The sequence below is a fragment of the Ambystoma mexicanum genome, chromosome 7p (genome assembly GCF_040938575.1).
Source record: "Ambystoma mexicanum isolate Mex_15411 chromosome 7p, UKY_AmexF1_1, whole genome shotgun sequence".
Classification (NCBI taxonomy): domain Eukaryota; kingdom Metazoa; phylum Chordata; class Amphibia; order Caudata; family Ambystomatidae; genus Ambystoma; species Ambystoma mexicanum.
In genome coordinates, this window is record NC_090939.1 from 81325547 (window position 1) to 81343734 (window position 18188).

The 18188-nt window shown below is 47.4% G+C and overlaps 1 protein-coding gene across 1 annotated transcript in view; it reads left to right on the plus strand.

Moving 5' to 3' along the window:
• Positions 1 to 13702, plus strand: part of POLQ (DNA polymerase theta) — a 1553125-nt gene extending 1539423 nt beyond the window's left edge. The window contains exon 31 of the mRNA XM_069635828.1: positions 13053 to 13702. Coding sequence (XP_069491929.1) covers positions 13053 to 13166 — 114 coding nt within the window. The 3' untranslated portion in view covers positions 13167 to 13702. The remainder of the gene's footprint in view (positions 1 to 13052) is intronic.
• Positions 13703 to 18188: the final 4486 nt, after the last annotated feature.

The window sequence follows — 18188 nt, forward strand, 5'->3', positions numbered from 1 at the left end:
AGCAAAGTGGCTGGTCCACATGGCCAACCAGCAGCCCAAGATGTTGCTCACCACAGACCCATGGTCTTCCTCTGCATCAATACGGGCGCACAACACTCTAATCCTTACTAACTCTGCCTCCAACACCTGCTCAGCTGATGTAGCCCCCAATTACACTGGGTGCAGTTTTGCTGGTGTGCGCTCTGTGGCCCACCTCAGTAGACCTTTTTATTTCTCACTCCCTTCACGATTGAAGTAATAACCCCTGCAGCCTACCATTCTACTGTTGCCCTTGTATACCTGGCTTCATCCTGCATGCCCAACATGCCTTAAGTTAGTCCTAGCTAGGAGGGTATGACTCGATGAACACTTTAATGTTTTTTTACTGAACTATGCTACTCCCCTTGTATACCTAGCATGAGCCCACACACCCAACATGCTTTAATTTGGACCTAGCCAAGGGGGGGGGTTAGTCTCAATGAACACTGCTTTTTAATATACCATGATACTGTTCCACTTGTATACCTGGCTTGATCCCGCATGCCAATATGATTTAATTCGGACCTAGCTAGGGGGGGTGGTATGTCTCGATGAACACTGTTTTCTTGTCTCATTGTCTGGTCCCTACTGTATACTGCTATAAATGTAAAAATAAATATATCACCGTAAAAAGGGGGTTTGTCCTTCCAATTTCTCCAGCATAGGGTCTTTCATGGATTCACATGCTTATGAATATTCACTGTCGTCTGGGAATCCTCGGTAACAGTAAAGCAGTTTTGCTTTAAATTAAAACTTCTTGTACTTGTATAGCCCATTGCTGTCACTTTGGGTCATACTGCCCCAGGCAATGTGCTGCTGCTGCCGCCCTGCAACATGGGGTAGGCACCATGTATTTGCCCATTTGCTGGACTTTTGCATCCGTGCGCTGCTGCCGCCCTGCAACATGGGGTAGGCACCATGTATTTGCCCACTGATTTGACTTTCGTATCTATGTGCTGCTGCGGCCTTGCAACAATATTTAGGCACCTTGTATTTGCCCACTGGTTTGACTTTGCATCTGTGTGTTGCTGCCGACCTGCAACATGGGATCAGGCTCAATGGATGTGATCACCATGTACATCTCTTTTGCACTTTGCGTATGATGTATTACATTTGCCCGTTCCACGTTGTTGTAACTCACCTCTTACGCTTCCTCTTCTGTAACTTGAAGCACTGAAACAAATATCTTAAGTTTAAGCGCCTAGATACCTCAGGGTTTTGCGCGCTATATAAATAAATAAACAAACAATGACTGTGGTCCTCCTTCGCTCCACTATTGGTGGCCATCTTCAGATTTTTACCACGTGTTTAAGTGTTTGGTCCTCACATTTCTTCTCGTTTTTCCTTCATCATCGGTCACCGTTGTGACTGCCAGTTGCAGGGATCCATTGCCGGTGAAGAACGAAACATCCAAAGTTCTTCTCATTCCAGGAGGCTTTCTTCTCGGATTTCAGGCCTTCCCCACACGACCAAGGAGGATGCCAACAAGAAGAGCCTCTTCGGGGCCTGTTCGAAGTGTTGCCTCAAGAAAATGTTTGATCGACACAAGAAATGTATGCATTGCCTGCACCCAGACCACGGTGTGGACACTTGCTCCATTTACACCGGCTACATCAGCTCCATTTGCCTTGAAAACCCGGAAGGATCGCCATAGAAGTTTGGTGGCTTGGCTGAAGGAGTGTTCCAGGGCCTCTGACTCGGCCTCAGTCCGAAGTCATGCCTCTGCTAGGGTTGGCAGACCCGCGGAACAAACTCCCTCTAAAAAGAGGTTGACCTCCCATGAAGACACTTCCCTGTGGAAGAAACCTAAGAAGGGACACACTTTGCATGCTTCTGTTGCCTCCTCCCCCAACCCTTGTCAGCGACGTCTGTGCCAACATTTTTGTCTTCGACCCTGACTATGAGGCATAGCGGGCACTGCTCAGTGAAGGAACGCTCATCCACAACGTCGACCCTGTTGACGAGCACACAGTGTCGAAGAGCCCCAGGCGAACATTGTCATCCTCCTCTACGACAAATACTCTGTCGACGAGCCACCAGCGGGAATCGTTGTCAACTCAAATTCCTCCTCCAGGAAGTTAATTCCCTGCTAAAATAGGGGGCCATCAAAGCCGTTCCATCACGGCTCTGGAGTGTTCTCCAGGTACTTCCTGGTGAGAAAGTCTGGTGCATGGAGACCCATCCTGGACCTCAGGGAACTCACTAAGTTACACAAATCTCAGTAGTTCTGCATGATCACGCTGCAGCACATGCCGGAATAGCTGGAGCAAGGAGATTTCCTTTCTTCCTTGAATTTGGAGGATGCATACTTCCACATTCCCATTCATCGGAAGCACAGGCGCTTCCTTAGCTTTGAGGTACAAGGGCGGCACTAGCAGTTCAAAGCTCTGCCATTCGGGCTAAAGTCAGCACCAAGGTTTTTCAATGCACCCAGCAGGCATCTGTGTTTACCTTTACGGGACGACAGGCTGATCCGCGCCCAGTCTCTACCGTTAGCTCTGCAGAACACTGAACCCAACCAACCGGTGCCTGACTTCACTGGGATTCGCCATAAACCTTCCAACGTCATCCTTTCCGCCGTCTCGGAACGCTCTGTTCCTGGGCTCTCAATTGGACACACTCCAGTATTTGGCTATACCCTCAGAGGAGACGGTCAAAGCCATGCTTTGCAAAATTCAGCAGCTGTCCTCTCTCCAGCAGACAGTTAGCTCTCTAAAGTCCCTACTGGGGAGGATGTCTTCATGCATCCCTTTAATTCCTCACTGCAGGCTGCCGATGCAACCTCTCCAAGATTTCCTGGATGCTTGGTGGAGGCAGGTGTCCGGGTCCTGGAATGACCATCTTACTCAACCCAACATTTCGCACCACTCTGCATTGTTGGAAGCATCGCCACCACCTCACCACGCAATGCCCTTTCGCCCACCGGCACATCAGGCGACAGTGACAACAGATGCCTCACTGGAAGGTTGGGGAACACACATTGGAAAATTCCACGCCAGGGCTCTCTGGAAGCCTTCCACATTACCAGAGGTTTCTGGCAGCCGGAAGGCAAGATGCTGTATATCAATGTGTTGGTGCTCTGAGCAGTGTTCTGGTTCCCTCAAGTGTTTCCAACTCCAGGGCTAAGTGGTTAGCATCTTCATGGAAAATACAACCACAATGTTCTACATCAGGAAGCAGGGAGGAACCCACTCCCCTGTTCTGTCCAAGTAAGCGCAGACACTGTGGCACTGGGCTCTCTCTCAGGGCATGTTCCCAATTCTTTTTCACGAGGCATGGGACCAAAATAGCATTGCAGATTCTCTCAGCTGGCATGTCCGTTCCTGCCATGAATGGGAACTCTGTCAAGATCAAGTTCTGCATCTTTTCTCGAAGTGGGAATACAGCGGACAACTCCCAAGTGCTTCCAGTTTGCCAGCAGGTATCCTCAAGTGAGAAGCCTGCGGGATGCTTTCTCCATGTACTGGGAAGGCCTGTTCGTCTATGCATTCCCTCCAATCGGGCTCTTTGAAACACAATTTACCTGATGTATACTTGACTTACAAATGCACAATAAATAAATAGAATCCTACTTCTTCTACATGTGATCAAATACACTCAGTCGGTGCAGGGTGATTCTCGTGGCTGCAGCTTGGCCACGCCAGATTTGGTACTACGATCTTCTGTCAGTCAGTAGCACCCTGCATCAGGCTGCCTCCTCTACCAGACCTACGCTCCAGAGAAGGAGGATCCGTCCTCCACCCTACAGCCCTCATCCACTATCCGTCCATAACCTGACCTTCCAGCCGGCCCTAAAACCGCCAACCATCCCTCTCACACTTCATCAAATGCATCCGATTCTGCTGCACGTGTGCGGAGGTCAAAGCCAACATGCACAATACTCCATTCAGCCTTACATCTTTGCCCCCTCTTGGTCTCTGCTACCACATAGCATGTTTATAACACATTATCAAGCAAAATGTAAACCATTACAATCATGATTTATTTGAACAAGCATTGGCAAAGCCAATAGTTTTGGCGTTTATGCTGTTTGCATTTTGCACTTATAGGCACCAACTTGCAAGGAGGAGAGTGCAAAGTTTCAAAGGCAAATGTGAGAAGGGATGCAGGTGTGCAAGAGAATGAGAAGGGGAATAGAGCAAGGGAGGGTGCCATTGAGAGAGGGTGCCACTGATGATGAGCAAGAGATTGAGAAGGGGAATAGAGCAAGGGAGGGTGCCATTGAGAGAGAGTGCCACTGATGATGAGCAAGAGAATGGGAAGGGGAATAGAGCAAGGGAGGGTGCCATTGAGAGAGAGTGCCACTGATGATGAGCAAGAGAATGAGAAGGGGAATAGAGCAAGGGAGGGTGCCATTGAGAGAGAGTGCCACTGATGATGAGCAAGAGATTGAGAAGGGGAATAGAGCCAGGGAGGGTGCCATTGAGAGAGAGTGCCACTGATGATGAGCAAGAGAATGAGAAGGGGAATAGAGCAAGGGAGGGTGCCATTGAGAGAGGGTGCCACTGATGATGAGCAAGAGATTGAGAAGGGGAATAGAGCAAGGGAGGGTGCCATTGAGAGAGGGTGCCACTGATGATGAGCAAGAGATTGAGAAGGGGAATAGAGCAAGGGAGGGTGCCATTGAGAGAGAGTGCCACTGATGATGAGCAAGAGATTGAGAAGGGGAATAGAGCAAGGGAGGGTGCCATTGAGAGAGGGTGCCACTGATGATGAGCAAGAGAATGAGAAGGGGAATAGAGCAAGGGAGGGTGCCATTGAGAGAGGGTGCCACTGATGATGAGCAAGAGAATGAGAAGGGGAATAGAGCAAGGGAGGGTGTCATTGAGAGAGGGTGCCACTGATGATGAGCAAGAGATTGAGAAGGGGAATAGAGCAAGGGAGGGTGCCATTGAGAGAGGGTGCCACTGATGATGAGCAAGAGATTGAGAAGGGGGAATAGAGCAAGGGAGGGTGCCATTGAGAGAGGGTGCCACTGATGATGAGCAAGAGAATGAGAAGGGGAATAGAGCCAGGGAGGGTGCCATTGAGAGAGGGTGCCACTGATGATGAGCAAGAGATTGAGAAGGGGAATAGAGCCAGTGAGGGTGCCATTGAGAGAGGGTGCCACTGATGATGAGCAAGAGGATATCGGAGCAAGAGCGTGAGAGGGTAAGAAATAAATTGAGAGGAAGCAGGAGAGGGGGTGCAAGTTAGGTGAGTTAGAGAGAGAGAAGGGGTAGGGTGGATGAGGCAGAGAGGGGGCAAGTGGGGTGGGTTAGAGAGAAAGGGTGTAGAGGTAGGGGTATAGAGGTGATTGGGGGCAGAGCGATGGTTGGGTGGGGTAGAGACAGTGGGGGGTGGTGAGTGCGGTTATGGTGGGTGAGGGTAGAGAGAGTGGGGGTAGTGTTGGTGGACGGGGTAGAGAGAGTGGGGGGTGGAGATGTAGAAAGAGTGGGGTTGGGGTGTAGAAAGATTTGGGGGGTGGGGTAGAGTGGGATTGGGGTGTGTGGGAGCAGAAAGATTGAATAAGGGGGGTAGAGAAATTAAGGTTTCACGGCAGTAAACATAAAGAACAAAGCAGCCTTGGGAGGACTAGAAAAATGATCTGCCATCGAATGAAGTCCAAAAGTGCCCCCAAAACCCCCACGCACCCATCATTTCCCACAAATGGGGTTTTAGTAGCCCAAATGTGCGGGCGGGGGAAGGTGGCTTAATATAGCCAGATATGGCACCCCTGCAAATCACTGCGCGGCTAGAAAATGGAAAGCCTGGCACCCGCCTTGCTTCTCACAAAGCTCTTGATTGGAGCAAATATTGTTGGGGTACTCCTCATTGGGTAGTATGGCAGAGGAGTTTGTAAAAAGAAACTCTAATAGTTTGGTCATTTCATGCCATGGCGTTGCTGGTTGCTATTCCAACCAGATTTTCTTAGTTCAGACCCCCCTTCCCGCTCTCTTCTGTAATAGTGGTTTGGTAGTTATGTTGCGCAAGCGCCAACAAAATCTGCCAAAACCATAAATGGAACCTTTTAAAGCGTGTTCTAATGACTGGGAGAGTTGGGGGGACAGCATGGTAAATAACAGGTAAATGAGAGGGGTGGTAAGCATCGATTCAGGTATAGTGTTGGTGGAAATGGGTAGCCCCCCACTCCTTTGGCCCCACTGAACACTACCACAAAGAGAAAACGGAACGAGTGTTGCCAGAAATTCATCGGTAAGATCATCAAAAATGTAAGTATATACAGTTTGTTGGACAATTGTGTCATACTAGCACACAACTAGTTAACAGCTGCTCTACTTCAGTGCAGTCAAGTGGCTAACCCCAACCCTGCCTTCTGTGCTTTTTTAGCTGGTTCCATGTTTAGAAGGGGGTGGCGTGCCAGCCAATGTGCAATACCTGAATCAATCTGTTGGAACGTGCCCCTATTTTTCTTTTTCATTTTTTATTTTTAGATCAGCACGGGGCCTCCGGTAGTTTTCTTTATTGCATTTTGTCTTTTAAATAGCTAAACACATTCTCAATCATTGAGAAAATAAAGAATGGCCTGCACTCTGTGGAGCCAGATTTCGCAACCCAGGAAGTACCAGGATTTTCTCCAGGGGAACCTCCCTCTGCAGGGACATTCACATCAGCACTTTATTGTGACATGGTAATTTGTGCCTCTGGCATAATTTTGACACTATAGTTTTTCCATCTGAAATGTGAAGCTGTAGGAGTGCTGAACTGTGTGCATTGTGCGCAGTGTGGGAAAAGGGATGCTGAAAGAACCGTGCCCAACGCCTAACCACCGCCGAAGCACTTTCATTTCTGGAACATACATTGAGTGTACTGGATCGAAATGCACCCTTCATCAGAGCTGGAAACCTTCACTGCCTCTTGGCTGTTTTTTTGAGGAATACTAATGGTCAATTTGTTTGTGTTTCCTTGCTCCCGCTGTCCCACTGTTGTTCATATAGAAAGCACCATTACGGATATCAAGGGACTTGATCAAATTCTTTCCCATTTTGTTCATGGTGCTTTGTGTCTGAATGCTCCCGCACAAAACCAAATCAGTGGTGCTCAAATATTAGTGACTTGCTTTATAGACAGCACCTATGCATCCAAGGTCGGTTTACTGCCGGCCCTGCAGATTGCTACAGACCGAGAGCAAAGCTGTTCCCCAAGTGGAACTCTTTTTTTTAAACCCAGATAAGACATTGAAACATTCTCTGAATCCATCTACCTCTGTCTGAAGCCTGCAGGAGGAAACTATCCCTGCTTTTGCAAACCTATTTTAATATCTGAGCATAGCAAAACTGTACTCTACAGAGACCACTTAGCCTGTGTCCCAGAGGCGTAGTAAGTTTTGAACTTTTGGTGGTTATATTCTCTCATTTTTGTATATCAGCTCGCATGCAATAGCTGGGTTTCTGCTGCTGTAATGTGGTGTTTGCAATTCTTCAACACCAAGTTATCACCTTTTTCTTCAGGTTTTAACTACAGAGTTCTCAGTTTAGAGATTTTTTTAACACTTTATATTCACAATATATGAAATTCTCTTGGAAATGTTCTCTTTTCCCTTTGAATATAGTATTACATTTTAATCCATGTCTAGATCGTGTGCGACTGCTCTATAAAAGCATATATTTCTTGGGAGGTAAGGTGTGTATTTCAACAGCGTCTACTTCCTCACTTTCTTCCGAACATATTAAAGTAGCAATATTTGCCCCATCTTTTCCTGTAGTATGTGTTATCACATGTTCTATCCGTAGGATCCTGTTTCAGGTCGATGGATATGTCACAGACGTGTTTCTTTTCCACTCACTCGTGCACAGTACTCTTGTTATATGACATCATTTTCAACCTTCCCTTATACGTAAACTAGCAGGTGTACCTGTGCTTCGCAAGGTAATTCCTACTTCAGTCCTAATTTGAAATTTATTTAATGAACTAAAACAATTATTCTTTGTAGACAATAGTGCTAGTCTTTCCTGTAGGAGCTAGTGGGAACAAATTGTCTTTGTTTCCAACTCTGGAGCCAGCAACATAAAGCTGACCATGAGAAAAGCATGAATACCATAAATCGGTTCCAGCTACTTTCATTTGGAGCATTGCGATGGCCCAGCAACATTATTGGTGTCCCGATCTACAGTGACCTCAACATAAGTGCCGTATGTGTAAGGCTGAAGCGTGTAAGCTTGAAGTACCGTACCCATACATGTACGGCTGAAGCATGTAAACTTTGTACTGTTGAGATGGTATACATTCATCAACTTCTGTGAGAAATGAAGTTTCTGTAATTCTCATGGGAAATACATTTGCCACAATGTGAAGGACAATGGCATTGCGGACACTATTGAAGAGACATGCACCGTTTCCAGTCACCCGCATCACTACAAAAGTGAGTGCCGCTAATGTCAGCTAGAATACTGATGATTTGGAAAAATTAGGAACACTGAAAAGCTGATCTTTAGGAATAGTGAACGTAGAACTGTGACAGAACTAAGGCGCCGCAAAGAGCCATATGGCAGTGGTAAGCATTGCAGACTGCGTAAAAATAATAATCTGAAAAGGGTATATTTTATACCTGCATTGTCTACACCATGGAACCTACCCACATGCCACATTTCAGGTTTGTAGTATGTTGTGAAGTATACACCCCTAGTAGTAGGTCCTGTGCCTGCTGGGCCTAGAAACCCAAGCTACCCCTCACTGCTGACACCCACCAAGGCCAAAACATATCTGGAGATGCTTGTGGTCTCGTGCAGAAGGGATGTGAGCTAGCAAGTCGGGTTGGACTGACCCTTTGGGGGTGGGACCGCCTGAGTTGCATTTGGTATTTACCCTTTCTGTTATGGCTTGGCAGGCGAAGAACCATGGTTTGTGGGGTTGCCCAGAGTGATGCCAGCGGTTAAGATTAATTCTAAACCTTCCAGCCATCACCTTTTTTGTTTTGCCCCTGTGCTAGGACTCAAGAATTATGATCATACAATCCTGGTGGCAGAATAATCTTTAAATGTAAGCCATACCTGAGCTATGGGATGCTGAATGGTATTTCTCATAATTATTACTGCCACAACAATGTGATATCTCACGTCATCCCTTTGAACACAGCTCAGCTGTGAAAGGATTGTGTATTCTCCTCAGACAGGCTGGCCTTGCCACTGCTGGCAGGACTGTAGCATTGGGAGATGCTTTTCTCGGTTCTTTGTGAGGGCAGGTACGACCCTTCCCAGAGATACAGCCACTCCACAGGAAGCTGTTTTTGGAACAGGAATAAAAGGGCACACCCATTCACAGCAGAAGTAGCCTCACACCAGGGTGCTGCATATCTAAAGGACTTTGATTGTATTGTGAATGGAAGCGGCTAGGTGAGTTTAGACTTGGGGAGCTCTTTACTGCTGGAGGAAGGTTCCACTTTCTTGTTTCTCTCTGCCACTATCTTTCCTTCCTGTCCCCTCCTCTTCCTGTAGCACAAAGCACTTTGGGTGTGATGTCAGAGGGCAAAGTCCACTTATTTCAAAAATATGGATTGTAACCTTAAAGCCGGCATACTGTTGTCCAATCACACAAATACTTTTACCTATAAAAGAACATTCCTCCCACTACTTTTGTGATTCATCTCTGGACTTCAGTTCTTGATGAATGTGGTTGGACCCTGTTGGGAGAGCAGTCCTTTCCAAAGTCCTCCAGTTGTGTGGTGAAGACATGTAATCCAAAACCGAGGCAAGATCTTCTCCATAAGAAACCCCAGGGAACATTGTGGGTTGTCTGTATGCTGCACCAAGACCTGCCTCTCTGCCAGCCTCAGCAGTCTCCAGGGACCTCACTGTGTGGAGGAACCCTGCAGTTGTGTGCCAGCCTCTCCCGTGTTTGAGAGCACAATAAAATGACTCATCTTGGCCCTGAGCCCCAGGATTGGGACTCTCAGCACCGCGAGACAAGAAAGCCGGTACCTTAGTTTTTTCACTGTTGAACTGCTTGGAGCTGTGTTCCAAGAGCCACTTGACAAATTCGAACCACCAGGACCCACCGGTGCTGCCTTTTGCACTCTCACGATCTTCTAATTGCTTGCACAGTGCCAAAAAGTCTGGTTCAGGGCTGCCAGACCAAGAGCCGAGATAGGTATTATTGACTGGTAACCAGCCCCTTGTACCATCTTTGGGCCCTAGAGACTAGGTCAGATGAATCCCCTTTTGCATCCAAGAACATATCCTTTTAAATAACATTGTGATCATTACTTGCCTAACTCTCCTGATGCATGGCTGAGAGTGCTGCATCTTGCTGTGTTTGCTTATTCTGCGTTCTTTCACCAGGGGTGGGCTTTGTGTAGTGTTTTTTCTAGTTAGTTACTATTGTACATGGTGTGCTTAAAGTGTGTGTGTGTGTATATATATATCTTTTTTAAAAAAAAAATGTATTTTTAGAATCCTGATTGGACACTCCTTTATTTTGGACTGTTATACTTTGCGGTTTGGGTTGGTACTGAACCACATTTGCACCCCTCTTGAGCATAGCCTTGCATCTGCACATGTTACCACAAAAGGCAAAGGAGATCTATCTCTTAACTGTGCCCATTTTACCTTTATGATTGTGTTGCCTCTTTATTTGTAAAGTGTGATGACTGAGTGGGCATTTTAGCCACTACTCATCCTTGTACTCCAGCAGGGCAGAAGTCATTTAGTCACAGGTAACCCCATTGGTTCAGCCATGTGTCAAATAACTGGTCAGAATTCTCACTTGTGACACATTTTGGGTTTGTCCTTTGACGTTGTTATGCAAACATAAGAATAGTCACACCAGGCTCTTTAAATTCTCAAAGCTCAGTGTCATCTTGTTCAGTCTTCCTTTGCCTACTGGAAGTGTACTACATTTTAAACTGTGGAAGTTGACAAGATGACCAAAAAGGGGAACTACATTTTCTGGTGCATTGCAGCATTAGGGGCAAGCCTGACGGTCATTCGATTTATTTGGTAAAGACTATTCTTCGTAATGAAAGCTGTGATGTATACTCAAAAGGTGTATTTTGACTTGATAATATACTCAGGACTGGACCAATGTAGTAAACACTCTGGCCGAGTAATTCACTGATAATGGGTGTGTGTGTTTGTCAAGCAAAACCTTTCTGTTGGCATTCCTCAGATCAACACACAATCTGATCTCTCTGCTTTCTTTGTGTGCAACAACTAATGGACTGGTCTATATAATGATGTAGTGATGCAAACCCACATGCACGATGAAGACAGGAAGTTCTTTGTTTCAGCTTTGAACCCCAGACACACCTTACAGCTTTCCAGGTTCTCTGATCACTCACTGTCATCTGTAGAATGTTAGGATAAAATTGTAATGTGGTGTGTAGAAACGGATTAGGCACAGGTAAATTGGAATGTGCAAAGAGTAAACCAATGGAAGACGAGGTTCTGGTACCACAGTTTAGATTTTGAGGGAAAGATAGTGGTCAAAGCACTCTTAGTTCTCTTTACACTAGGCCTACTATGTGTTGAAAGCATCTGAAGCCATTGTAGGGAAATATGCAACTGCATGTCAGAGATGACCAGGAAAGAAAGATCTAAATGGCCACCCCAGAGAGTTTTTAATGCAATGTGTTTAATTTACAGTGAGGAAACCATAATTCCTCATAGCACTTACATCTAAACTGAATTTTCATTTGACAATAGAGAACAAAAACGAAAAACAAGGGTCCCCTTCTTTTGCTCATAACACCTACTTGGCTAGTTAGCTGCTTCATTCCTTTAAAACATGTTCCCCCGTTCTCTGACCTCCTCCACCCCCAAACAAAACACTAACCAGTTCAAAGTCCCACTACATTTTTTGTCATACACTTCTACCCCTAAATAAAGTTCTGGACTTCAGTGGAGGAAGGGGTGGGGTGCACTCATTCAGAGTCACGAGGATTATGTTGAAGATGCATAAGGAAAGACATGAGATGATTTTACTTATGTTAGAGAGCTTTTATGCTGCACACAATCATCACTGTAGTGGTCTCAGAGTGGAAGTTGGTGTATTGTGCCGTTGCTTGGAAGAAAAGAAAAGGTGAAGTGACGGAGGAAAGAGGGCACAGATGAAACAAACTGAAGTGAGGCTGCTTAAAGCAAAGCTAGTGTTTGTGACCGCTTGTGTGCATTCCAGTCCACGCTGTGCACTCAAACTCCAAGTAGCAAAGAAACAAATCTATCCACAGTGCGGCAACACTGCATCCGTCATCCTCCATCAATCGCTATAAGCCTTCTTGTAATGTCTGCTCTGCCTCCTCAACTACCCCTGTGGCTCCTCGCCCTCCCTGTGCTTCCGCTCTTTCTTGTTTCTTGCTCCACTTGCATGGAATTCTCTTCCCCCGGACATCTGAGAAACAGTTCACACATATTTGTTCAAAATCAAACTAATAGCCTACCTCCTTGCCTCCGATTTACACTCTTAAACTACCGCTCATCTGCCTGCTAGCCAACATGTTTCCCTCTCCTCTAACGAGCCTCTGTCTGTCTCTCACATACTCTGCCTCCATTCTAGCACTTCACCCATCATGGTCACATCCAGAGCACAGCTGGCCATACCACCTACCAGCCCTTAAAAATGGCCAATGTTGGTTGTCCTTAATCTTTGTATGTACACTTATGTATTGTCCCCAGTGACTGTTCCATTTACTCCCCTGCACAGCCTGGTCGGAATGCCCCTGCAACTCACGCCATTGTAAGAAGCTCACTGCTTCCTGTGAAATCTGATTTCTTATCTATTCTACGTTCTTTCTACGTTTATTTGTGCTCAAAAGATCATTGCACCTTTTCTATATAAATAAAATATAAATATAAAAAGACTGCATTGGTTCTATGGAGATGCATGTATGATAAAGGGGGAAGAACTTGCAACGTATTCTGGTACAGCATGGGTTTTTCCAAGGTTTAGAAAGGTTTATTGATGTATGCTGCCTCGATACTTGCCCCGTTGTATTTCTGACTCCCAATGGCGTTGTCTGATCAAATGCACTGTCCCCTTTGCCCCAACCCCATCTGCATCGGGAATTGCAGCCATTCTCACGTTCTGCTTTCTGCTTGCAGGTAGCACAGATTATGAAGAGCGAAATGGAGAAGGCCTTTAAATTATCTGTGAAACTGAAAGTGAAGGTGAAAATGGGCCCGAGCTGGGGCGTCATGCAGGACCTTGACCTATGACCCAGCAGAAGACACCAAGAGCAAGCCATGGATGGACATGTACGCAGACCGAAGCTTGACACCCCGTGGGTGTGGGACGTGGCAGTGCAAACTAAAGGACTCGTGCATATATATTGCACACTCGAGCTGTATTGTTTTACTAAATCTGGCCACAGATGCAATGAACTTCCCTTATTGCGCTGCATAAAGTTTGCAGACGTGAAGCAGGGACTGCGCCAGGTTTGGGATTATGCAGAAATGAAGCATTAGCGAGCAAAGAGATGGAGCAGGGAGCAGAATAATGCATTTTTTAGTTCTCCACAGAAAATGTTCGGAACAGCAGGGCTGCTTGTAAATATTTGCCGCTGTGAAATGTGAAGTTTAGTCCACTGGGGATGCCCGCAAAAGGAACGCGAGTCCCATTTAAGCACTGCAGCTGAGCTGCACAAGATTAATATTTGATATTATTTTAGAGAAAAAAATACTTGAAATATGAAATGAATTTTAACACTGCAGATACATTGTCCCAATGAAATAAACGTTGATTTATCAGTAAAGCCTGTTTTTCTGCTGCTATTATACTGCAACTGCAGGTGCTACATGTGTGTCCTTTGCTGTGTAAGGTGTAGCCGGGCTTTATGACCCAAAGGGTATGCCAGTGCTGCGAATGAGCTGCAAGAACCCAGGGGAAGGAGATTGTTCTTGGTAAACTGTCACCCATTCGGGGAAACACTGTTGATAACAACGTGTATTTTTATATCGGGTTGCTTTATATTGAGACCACCCTTCACCTGGGGAGTCTTTTCCACCCCCCCAATCAAGGAGCCCTGCAATACTCACTTACGTTTTTTTTTAGCGCTGGCCTTACTGAATACTCATAGTCCCACAAATCTCCCCCCTTACCCCCTACTGTGCCCACAGTGAGACAAGAACCAGGCCAGGTATAGGAAATATATGTGTTTATTTTAATTAAATTTAAACTACACTTGCCACCTTCTTTGTGGCTCAAACTGGTCCATGCATAAAATCCCTTTACATTTGCAATCTAAACCTACACGCATCTAAACGCATCAATGGGTCGGACCGTCTACGGCAAGCCCTCGCAGGACAAGGCTGTGGTGTTGTGCGACACAGCTGTTTGGCGACGAAAGGGTCAGTACGCAGATTGCGAGAATGCAGCGCTGCCGTCGACCAGCGGAGACCGCAAGGTAAACCGGGTGCGAGCGGGGAATGCAGCCATTACTGCGTTTTACTGAACTTCCCCACTCTGCACTTACCTCCGTTTCAATGTGTATCTCACCCTGCATTGTTTCTATGAATTAATTCGGCTATTCGCTCCCGGGTAGTCTTGCTCTTTGTTGTCTGATGTTCTTGCAAGCTGTTTGTTTTTCTTTTGCATCTGCCGCATTTTCCCCCTGTCTGTGTTTAGGCCTCAATCAATGTTCTCTGCAATCCTCTGCTGTCATGCTTTTTTCCCTCTAGGTGAATGTATTGTCCTCCATCACTCTGTCTTGCATCGATTATGCTGTGATCTCTACTGTTGCCTCCAGGCTTTTTCCTCTCTTGGTTGACCTGAGCCTGGCTGGCTCCCTCCCATCGCATACGCAATGCACTGCCTGTTGCTGGCTGCTGCTGTGCTGCTCGTCTCCGCCTGTGCTTTGCTGTTGCCTATTACTACCTCTGTTACACCCTCCCCTGTTCCCGACCCCCATTCCTGTGCACCCCGTGGGACATTGCTCTGTGCAGTGTTTTCCTTCTCTTCTCCTCCACTCGCTTTTCCTTCACCTCCCACTTATCACACCCACTATGGTGCTCTCAATTTCCCTCCATCTTCTCAAACTGCTTTTCTATCTCCTATCCTTCTCTTCTCACGAAGTCTGGAAGGAAGAGGCTCAAGAAACACACCCTGATCTCCAATGCAGGCCTTACCATCGCTGACACCTATGTCAGTGCCTCTTCCAGACAAACTCTCACCGATATCCTCTTTGTCGTTCCTTTGACTGACCTATGGACCCTTCATATAGTCACACTTCTCTCTCCTTCCTCCTTCTCTCCCATTAATGGTAGCACCCATTGGGAGGTCCTCCTGGCCCCCTTCCAGTCTTCCAAAGTCATTAATGTATATCTAAATCTCTAAATGTCTTTGTCATGGTCCAGGGCCCTGGGCCCATCTCCTTCTATTTGACAGACGCCTCCCCCACCTTATCAACTTCCTTCCTTCTCCTGCTATCCCTTCTACCACTCCTTCTCCTGCTATCCCTTCTACCACTTCTCTGGCTACTCTGCCTCCTCCTCCTACTACTGCTCTGGCTCCTCTGCAACCCCTGTCCTCCACCTCTCAGGCTCCCTTGCCATCCTCTACCTCTGTGGCTCCTTTGCCGCCTCCTCCTTTAACCTCTGCCGCTTCTGTTGGGGACTACTCTCCCCTGCAGCCCCTCCCCCTTGGAGGTCTTTCAAAGTGGCAATCTGCTCCATGTGGCTACTCTAAACTCTCGCTGTTATCAAATACTCCTGACATCTGCCACCTCCTTGAACTTCTGGGCCTGGATGTTCTCGCTCTTACTGAGACATGGTTCAAGGCCTGCTCTGTCACAAACTTTGACACACACCTCCCGAGGGCTACACAATCCGCCCCCGGGCCCAGGACCAACAGTCCTGGAGGTGGGGTAGCCCTGATCTTTCCTGAGTGGATCCCTGCTTCCATCATCCCCACTCAGACCTACTCCTCCTTTGAATGCCTGATCTGCATGCTCTCATTCTCTCCTGGCCTCTTATCATGGCCACTTACCATGGCCACCATCTATAGGCCACCTGGATCGGCCAACCTCTTCCTCTCTGAATGGGCTGATATCTCCTTCTCCTATGCTCCACCTCCTCCTCCTTGGGGATCTCAAAATCCACCTGGACTCACCAGACTCCTCTGGGCTCATTCACAAACTTATGCAACGCTCATTTCCTCTCCATTCTACCCTCTGGTCCAACTCACTCTGCAGGCCAAAGCTTGGATGCTCTCATCTCTTCAGGCATCCCCCTCGCTAACCCTCTCACTACTCCTCTCTACTAGACTGGCCACTTTCTTCTCGCTTCTCACTTGAAACTTCCTATCCCTTTGTCAAAGGCCCTCCCAGCACTGCCACCTTCAATCGCAGTCATTCGACCTATGAAGCGAGTTTCAGCGGCCGCCTTTGCCGCCACCTTCTCCCCTCTACCTACTCCTGCGGCTTACTCCCATCCTGACCCAGCCCTTTCCAACCTTTATCGCTCCATTTCGTTAACACTCTGTATATCCTTGCCCGAGTTATGAGGATCCGCCTGAAGCCTGCCACAAAGTGCAACTCTTGGTACGACTCCTATTTGGCTGCTCTGAAACGCAAGTGCAGAGTAGCTGAGCAGAAGTGGGGAGTTTCAGGTGCACCCTATGACAAACTGTCCTGTTGCCTGCTCCAAAGGCAGTACAGACTCCATATTCTCTAAGAAGAGGGTCCACATTCAATCCCAACATGGACGAACTTTTAAAAATCTGCAAGGAGCTGGACAATCCTACTGCAGTGTCCTCCTCCTCTACACCCACCCAGGCCCTCTCCACGGCTCTGGCTTCTCATTTCACCACTAAAATCCAGCATATCCTTTCTTCACTCGCCACCACTTCTCTCTCCCGACTCCTCTCGGGCTTTCCTTGGTCACCTCTCCTCCTCCCCTCCTTCTCTCCTGCAAGACCTGAGGATGTTTCCAGACAAGTCCAATCGATGAAAGTCATCTAAACAGGTGACCACCCTGCTCATCCAGAACCATCAAGGACAACATTGGTTCTTTCGCTCCAGGCTTGGCTAATTTCTCTAATCACGCCTTCGCCACTGGCACTTTTCCCTCTCTTCTCAAGCACCCCCTTGTGCACCCCTTACTAGAAAAGCCTTCTGCCCACCCCTCCATTCTGGCAAACTATTGGCTGATCTCTATCACTCCTTTCCTGGACAAACTCCTGGAGAAGTTGGCTATCTCCTAGCTAACCCTCCACACTGAATCTGTTGGTTGTCTCCATGACCATCAGTCTGGCGTCAGAGCAGCCAGACGTACGGAAACTGCACTCCTGAGCACCCCTGAAGATCTGCTCTGAAATCTCGACTCTAGCTCTCCCTTGGTCCTCATTCTCCTTGACCTTTCCTCTGCTTTTGACACGGTCATCCACAACATCCTGATTACTCGTCTCTACGAGACCCTTGGCATCACGGATCAGGCTCTGGCTTGACTGACGACCTTCCTCCTGGACCAACCCTCCCAGATCCAGATTGGTTCCTTTCTCTCCACCACCTCTCTCTACATGTGGTGTTCCCCAGAGCGCTATCCTCTCCAATGTCCATCTGTCCCATGTTGCCCTCCTGATCTCTACCTTCACCTCTAACGTTCAGTTTCATGCGGATGAGACACAGCTCTCTTTCAGGCTACCCTTGGCCGCCTCCTCCATGACTGTTTATCTGTATTCAGTCACAGTCTGCCTCGAACGATCTCTGCCCCAATATCGGCACAACTTCAGATCCTTCTCTTTGGTACCCCTACTCCTGTTTTCCCTTTCTCACTCTGGTTGCACTCCTTGGGCCCTCACCCTCTGGTGAGGCAAAAAGCCTTGGCGTGATCTTCTACTCCACACTCTCCTTTTCTCCACACATCACAGACCTTGCCAAGAAGACCCACTTCCAGCTGTACCTCCTTAAAGGTATTCTCCCATTTCTCAACTTCCCCCCAGAAGCCCACTGGCTCCAGAGCTCTGGTTCTCTCTAGGTTGGACTATTGCAACAGCCTCTTTTTCAATCTGCCTACCTCTACTCTTCACCCTCTTCAACTCATCCAGAACAGGACTGCAAGACTTATCCTTGGCCTCAAGCCCAGGGACCTCATCTCTCTGGCCCGGACATCCCTCCAATGGCTCGTGATGGCTGCAAGGATCAGGTTTAAAACCCTCTACATCGTCCACAGGGCTTTTTGGGGCAGTGGCACTTACTACCTTCTACTCTCTCTTCCTAACTACCTTCCTCCTAGAGCCCTTTA